Here is a 7,963-nt window from a genome sequence, read left to right as displayed (position 1 = left end):
ACCTCTAAAACTATTTGAACGTAAACTAAACATGATCACGTTTTACGAAGGGGAGATTTTCTACTACTGTTGATTTAGACCCAGGGTTTTCAACCAGTGGTTTGTGTCTCCCTCGTGGTCCCTGAAGGCACTGCAAGTGGTTCATGACCATACATTCGCTAATGTAGTTTCACTATGGGAATCACAATTTCTTATTTTTTAAACACATTTCCATGTATCAATTATTGTTTGTGAATAATCGCAATTTTATTTAAATGTGTAGAATTTAGAGCAGCTAGGGCGGTTTTCAGGATTAAAATAGTGCCCATCTGGTATATCCACAGCCCTGCGATGGATTGGCGACCTGTCCAGGGTGTACCCCGCCTTTGCCCGATTGCCGGCCGGGATTGGCTCCGGCACCCCCCGTGACCCCGTTCAGGGACTAAGGGTAGAAAATGAATGAATGAATGAAATGGTCTATCCACCATACAACAATGGTCCCTAGGTTGCTTAGTCACAGTGGTGGTCCTTGGGTCAAAATCCGTTCAAAGCCCATGCTATAGACTGAATTATCTTTATTTCCGTGTACCTTACAAAGTGCCAGCTAGGTGCAGAAATGTGCTGTTATTAGATGCTCAGTTTAAACAATTTTATGAAAGCATACTGAGTTAAATGAGACAAAGTAACAAGGTATTGGAATTGAAATAAGTCAACAAGTGAGTTTTAAAAAAATCATTTAATGAGTTGTGTCTTACTAAGTTATTTTGATGTATTTTTTCTTTTCTCTTTCCTTAAATATAAATAACGTGTATTTTATTATATTCAGTTTTTGAGATGTATTAAATAAATATATATTCCATTTTATTTATATGTTTATTTAAATATAAATAGAATGGAGTTATTCTATTCCATTCTTATACCCCTGTCTCCGCCCCCGCACTGTCGTCACGATCCGGGCAGCCAATGAGGCAGAGGGGGGCGTTCCACAGTGGCGCCGCAGCGCTGAAACCGGAGCGGCTCTCGGGCTTTGTTTTGTGTACGTGAATGAGCTCCATCACCTCCTTTGGAAATGTGGACGGATATAAGGCCGTTGCTACTTTTTCATTTGTTACTCCTGAGGCTTCATTTATCCGAAGGTCAGTGCCGTTTCCCCGCTCCCCCCGTGCGGGTGATAATAATGAAACAAAATATATAAGGTGGCGAGTGTGTGTGAGAGGTGAGAGACTGGATACACTCCCGGTACTCGGCGTGCGCGTGCGCTTGATAAGAGAGAAACAATACTTTCCTTTATCGTTACTTCTCAGAATGATGGCTTATTTGATTTTAAATGCGTGGTAGATTTTCCCCTGCATTCATTGGCATGGGTTCAGGACAGGAAAAGCATCTCAGTGGCTGGCAGGCTTTCCGGCTGTGAGCATCCGTACTGCATCAGTAGTAGGCTAGTCCAGACTGAATCTTTGTCTGCATGTTGTGGAGAATTATGACCGGCAGACCCCGGCCCTCCTCTGTTTCTCTTCCCCTGCTTTTCCCAGAACTGCTTTCAATTATCCTTAAAGAGCAGATCAATAAGTGAAGGAGAAGCCCAGAGCCTCAGCCAACTGCCCTGAATGAATGCTGGGTAGCAATTAGACATTCGCTTGCAAATGACAGCTGAACTACCAGGCTTGCTCCACCAGCCCATCAGTTTGTTGCTGACCCATCTGAAAGCTCCTCTCCCCCTCTTGTTTTTTTATTTTCTTCCAGCAACGGACGAGTGTGAGGATGGACAGTTTCAGTGCAACAACAAAAGGTGTATACCGACCATCTGGAGGTGCGACGACGATGACGACTGCTCAGACAATAGTGATGAAGAAAACTGTCGTAAGTGTACAAATCAGTGTGGATATAAAGGCAGACAAGTTCACTGTGGATAAAGACCTCCAATCCAATTTCTGCAAATATCACAATAAATAGGAATAACCTACACATAATAAAAAAATCAAGACTTAATTAGATCACTCCAGTCCTTCCTAATGCTGCCCACCCACAACAGTTTGTGTTCCAAAATGGGCACTAAACCAGATCCCATTGTGTTTTTCTCAGCTTAGACTTTTTTAAATCAAGTGTTGGAAAAGTTAAAAAACTAATTAGAGTGAAATCATTAATCTGATCTTGAGACAATACCTGGAACTGCTGCTATCAGCTCTCCATTAGAGCTTGACTTAATGGTCTGTTCATGACTTGAATGTCTATTGAAGCTGCCTTAACGAGCTCTATTTGGTCACAGTGTTAAGTTATGGACCAGAAAATGCATTCAGTAATGCTTTATTTTACAGGTCTGTAAATTCCATTTTATTTCTAAATAATTTCCTAAGAGGTTTCCTGAAAAAAAAAACCCCATATAATTTGGTACTAATTACCAGTACAATTAGAGATTGATCAGCTTGTACACTTCCAGTTATTGCTAAATGCTATGCTAGCACAAACATGAGGCTTTCTTCAGAGCACAGAAGGTGAACCACTCATGCAAAATGATAAATTTGTCCTCAAACAACCATCCAATTCAGCATGAATCAAGAATACCATTTCAAAGAATTATTAAATAAACAGCAAATATTAACTGGGGTTTACACTGAGCAGTTTCTTTTATGGAAATTCATCTGGAAGCCAAGATAAGGTCAGTACACATCAGTGGCACAAATAAGAGAAAGCCATTCTTGGAACTTTGTCTCTATTTTTTTGTAATTAATACCAAACTACATGGTTCTTTACAGGAAACATTTATGGAATTATTGAGAAATAGTGCCCTGTAAAGGCATAAAAGGTTAAAGAGTTTATGAAGAGCAACAAATCGGATCTTATTTTATTATTTTATATTATTTTGACTGGGGATTAGGCATGTGTGTGTTTGTGTGTGCCTCAGGCCCACGGTGCGTGTGTGCAGGTGATTTCATCCCTTCTGTTCCTTTATTTAGAAGGCTCAACAAGCCTGTTTTCTTAAAATGAGGGCTGATTGACCATTTTCCGATCATCTTCAAATAAGAAGCTGTCCAGCTGAGAGACAGATTGCGTGGGGCACTGGTCTAGTGCACAAAGCTCTGACAGGTATCTTGGACGTGTCGTTCTGTGCGGAAATAATAGAATTCCAGTTTCTTTTCTGTCTGTGAGCCAGTGGCCTATATTTTAGAAGAATGCCTGTGCTGAAACCAGCGAGGCTGTGCCAAAGCTGAAGCCAAGCTTTGCATGTTTGCTGTATGTTCTTTTGTGTCTGGGTTAATTGTGGCCCAGGAGGAATTCCTGCACCTCCCCTCATGAACATATGTCTATCCTCTCTCTATTTCTCCTTGTACCTCTCTCTGTCTTTGTTTCTATATCTCCTGCAATCCCCCACTCAAACAAACCTGTCTGAGTAAGGGAGCCCCGTCTAGAGTATGTGTGTTAGCCCAGAGGTGTTGCCATTGATGTCCTGTCTCTGAGACCAACAGGACATGTCCTTGGGCGTGCCAAAAAAAAAAAAAAAGCAATATAAGGTCATTTGGAGCATCTTTGTTCCTAAAAAATTCATGTCACTCCCTCACCCTCTAACGACCCTCCTGATGTTCAGGGGAAGTCATTAATCTGTCAGCCTTTATTTCCCCCGTCTTTTTTTTTTTATGAATGAAACCGAAAATTGTCAACAAGGTTTTATTACCCGCTGTGTTTTTTCCATCAGGCAGCGCTTCTGACACATTTAGGGTCTGAGTGAAAACACTCCTCCTGAAAGCCATTTAATCTGAGACTAGTGTCAACCCACCATTTGGTGGTTATGACAGTCCAGCATTACTTGCCATTATATTAGCGAGCGGCCTTCGCTTTGTGTCCATGTCCTCTCCTTGTGTGGGTTGCTGTATCTGCGTGGGTGGGCACATGAGGCGGGCTTGTTTCTGTACCGGCGTCCTCGTGGTGTTGGACCACTGACTGAATTAACTTTTGTTCAGTTTCTAGCTTGTTTGTTTTGGAGAAGAGGTTCTCTGGGAGACTGCAGCTCTGGCAGGATTTAAATGAATGTATTACTATTAAAATCAATCTCAAGGTTTGCTTCTGTAAAGCCTTTTTCTATTTCTTCATCTGAGGAGGCTAAAGACAGTCAGTGCAGAGCATTGGAGTGTAAACCTGTATGACATATGTTGCACAGGGGGAGACGGTGGCGAGGATTTAGCCCGTGCACACAATAAATCCTGAGCTAAGATGACAGTTATTTCTTTGTTGACTGTGAAGTGGTTGCACTTTTTAAATTAAATTTCTGAATGGCTGAATGAGTTGTCTCACTTTTTTATTTTGCTTGTAATGACACTGTTATTTTACAACACAGTGCCAAGCCCAAGAATCCAGTGACTGAACATGTGTAACAGACCGTGGTTATGAAATATGTCGACAGGAAGAAACCTCATTTCTCATGCCAGTGTCGCCTTCCAAGCTGACTGGAGCTTGTTGTGGAGCCTCACTGAACAGGTGTAACATTCTTAACAGACTGTTAGTGCTCAGGCCAGGATCATACCCTGTGTGGACCATTGTCCAACCTCCACCCTGTTTCTGTTAACCCCATCCCCCACCGGCCAACCCCCAGACTATGCTCCCATCTTTCCATCTATCTCACCATCCCCCCTCATCTAAACTCTGTTCCCCACCGACTGGTCACCCACTGCACCCATGCATTCATACTGTACACGTATAATTGCACTCAAAGTATATGCGTGGACACCAGTATGGACCAGACACATGCATCGCCACATAGAGCTCAAAGTGTTTTTTTGTTTTTCCTCTGTGATTCAGTCAGCAACAAATTCTTGGCCCCCTTTCTTTTTATTCTTTTACCGCACTTTCAGAACGGGTGGTACCACTCCACTCCTCTAACAGTTTTTTAGGTGCAGGCTCCTCTGCTCCAGTCCTGCCAATACACCATGAGCAAAGTTTTAGAATCACAAAGCATACTCTTACACCTTTGATTAATGATTATTCAATGATTTATTCAATAGTTTTTAAACCTTAGCTGGTGTTTGATCAGACATCTGACACCAGTATAGGTCAGAGGATTTCTGAGTGAAACCTTCAGTCTGAATCCAGTGTGCTGTATCTTTAACTTATGTCATTGTCTTCAAGGATAAGGTTGGTCATTTTATATATTAGTATTTTCAACACTCCCCATACAGCGACTGAAACCAACAGTGAATTGCCTGTACTCACGGTTAATGTCTGTGCCATAGGCCTCATTATTGTTCAAGAACGAAATGAAAACACATCAGTGAAACCCACCGCTGCACTGGGTGACACGTTTATTTTCATTATGAAACACCAGACCTGCATAGTTATTAAAAATGTTGCCCCAAAGTCTGATCTGGCAAGACTCAACTGTGCATGTGTGAGATCTCCATGTGAGGACTCTGCTTTGTTGACACTTCACCAGCTCCTCGTGCTTTCATGGAGATCTCACACATGTGCAGTTGAGTCTTACTACGCGAGACTCTGGGGCAATATTTTGCCTGCAGACTCTCAAAGTCTAAGTTGCAAACTGAAGAGCACTCACAACTTGTTTTGTGCACTTTCAAAACGTTTGGCACAGCCAGACTTTCACACAAACCCCAGTGGAGAAATTTGAGAGGACAGAATCAGAAACGAGAGCACACACGACCTGGCTTACGCTCTCAAATCTGTAGTTGCATTTACAAATCTGTGTCTGCATGCTCTCACATGCTGAGTTGCAAACTGAGTGGTGCTCAAAATATGGTTAGAGTGCCGTCAAACATTGTAGTGGTGATCTACTTCCATAATTTGGCCATCATGTGCCACCAGAACAGCTTCAGTGTAGAGCAGGGATTGGACCGCATATTTCTGTTTTAACCCGACCCGTGCCTGAGAGTTAACGTACCTGATGAGCTTAAAATACATAATGTCCAAACCCAAGGCAGTTGAGTTTGTATGGAGTTTTCCTCCCTTATCATTAAACAAAACAGACATTTGAGTGCTCCAGCTTCCTAGCCTAAAGTTTGACCTGCGTATCTGAACCCAACCCAGACCAAGCATAATCTCAAAGATTTTGTCCAAACATGGCCCAAACTCTTGCGTTCGTGTCCTGTTGAGCTCTGTTTAGCTATCCACACTGTACTTCAGTGCACCCTGGCATTGATTCTCCAAGTCTACTGGAATGACGAACACCATTCCTCCCAGTGACGTGCAGTCAGGTGAGGCAGGTGAGGCAGAGCCTCCCCTGTCAATCTTGAAAAGAAAAAAAAGTTAACCATAAAATATAATAAATGTTAATATTTGTTGGCTGGTGTGTGTTGTAGGCCCCTTTGCCGTTCGAATCCGATGTTGAAGTAATTTTTTTCAATAAAGAATAGCAGAATTTCCGTATTCATTCATTTTCTACCGCTTAAGCGGGGTCACGGGTGGGGCCGGAGCCAATCCCGGCCAGCAATCGGGCGAAGGCGGGGTACACCCTGGACAGGTCGCCAGTCCATCGCAGGGCTAACACATAGACAAACAACCACACACACACACGACACGCACTCCTATGGGCAATTTAGAGACACCAATCAACCTAAGCTGCATGTCTTTGGAGTGTGGGAGGAAGCCGGAGTACCCGGAGAGAACCCACGCAAGCACGGGGAGAACATGCAAACTCCACACAGAAAGGTCCCAGGTGGGGCCCGAACCCGGAACCTTCTCGCTGTGAGGCAACGGCGCTAACCACTGTGCCACCGTGCTGCCCGGCCCATATATTTAGTCGGTTATGTTAAACAGTCCATCTTGTTTTTGCTTTACTTGGTGCCTTAATTCAGATTCTTGTGTTGACCGATTTTCTTATATCTTGGTCCCTGGATGGTGGTTTACAACAGCATCTGTGGAACAGAACAATAACATAATTTGTAATAAAAGTCAGGAGGAATTATAACAATATCCATAATACCTACATTAATCATAAGCTAGAGGACACCCTTAGGCCATGTCATAAGGTCAGCAAATTTGGCATGGTTCCTTCTATGGGGAACATGAATGTGCCAGTCAAATTTCATGGCAATCTGCCCAACTGACTGTTGTGTATCAGATTTTATATTATGACCTCTGATAATGAAGCCATCAAAACCCTAATAAAAACAGCTGATATACAATTTGTAAATCTGACTGTAAAAGAGTCAGTGCCTCACCAGCTGTCAACCTCACCGCACGTCACTGATTCCTCCAAAAGATGTTCTCTCATTCGGTGTTTTGATGATGGTGGTGGAGACGTTAACATGTCGCTCCAAAGTTTCCCATAGGTGTTTAACTGGGTTGAGATCTGGTGACTGTGAAGGCCACAGCATACGATTCACATACTTTTCATATTAATTAAACCATTGAGTGACTAAAGCCTAAATCCACAATGACCCTTACTGCAGGATTGTGATTCTGTATCTGTTGGCACCAGTGGGTGAGTGGAGGTCCGACACTTCCAGTCAACTTAACTTTTCAAGTATTGGTGTCTTCATTTTTTTAAATTTCTTTTTCTTCTTGCTACCCAGCTAGGCTAGTTGACAGCAGTATTTTATGACTTCTGAAGTAATGCTCCCTGATTATTCCTCTAAATGCAGAAGAAGAATACAGTAACATGATCTGCTGTGTGTCATAAATTCAGGAGAGGATTCATTTTCCTGTATCCGTGTTGAAAACATGTCTTGGTGTGTGCATGTATTTCCCCCATAATCTTTGCCTCTCCTTGTGTGTGTTACATAAGAGATTTGATTTGATTTGATTTGATTTATTCTTTCAAGCATGTAAAAACAGTTGATATGACAACACACATAATTTTACACATAATCCAATATCAATTTGCTTATACCTAGTACATGCTTGAATGGAGTAGGAAGAAGTCAGACTTATCCAGTCCTACCCCATGACATCATCTTACCATCATTGGTTTGCAAGCAATAAATGATTCACTTCTATTCTCTTCTACACCACACAAGTAATATATTAAAGAATTATTACA

At 42.3% G+C, this 7,963-nt stretch overlaps 1 protein-coding gene across 4 annotated transcripts in view; it reads left to right on the top strand.

The window, feature by feature from the left end:
* Positions 1–985: 985 nt before the first annotated feature.
* Positions 986–7,963, top strand: part of LOC109970631 (low-density lipoprotein receptor-related protein 8-like) — a 76,773-nt gene continuing 69,795 nt past the window's right edge. For all 4 annotated transcript variants that reach the window (XM_020618334.1, XM_020618332.1, XM_020618333.1 and 1 more), the window contains exons 1-2: positions 986–1,115; positions 1,723–1,839. In XM_020618334.1, coding sequence (XP_020473990.1) covers positions 1,049–1,115; positions 1,723–1,839 — 184 coding nt within the window. In that variant the 5' untranslated portion in view covers positions 986–1,048. The remainder of the gene's footprint in view (positions 1,116–1,722; positions 1,840–7,963) is intronic.

This window comes from Monopterus albus, unplaced genomic scaffold, assembly GCF_001952655.1.
Source record: "Monopterus albus unplaced genomic scaffold, M_albus_1.0 scaffold204.1, whole genome shotgun sequence".
NCBI lineage: Eukaryota > Metazoa > Chordata > Actinopteri > Synbranchiformes > Synbranchidae > Monopterus > Monopterus albus.
Note: the sequence above shows the minus strand (reverse complement) of the source record. Positions and strands in the feature narration are given on the sequence as shown.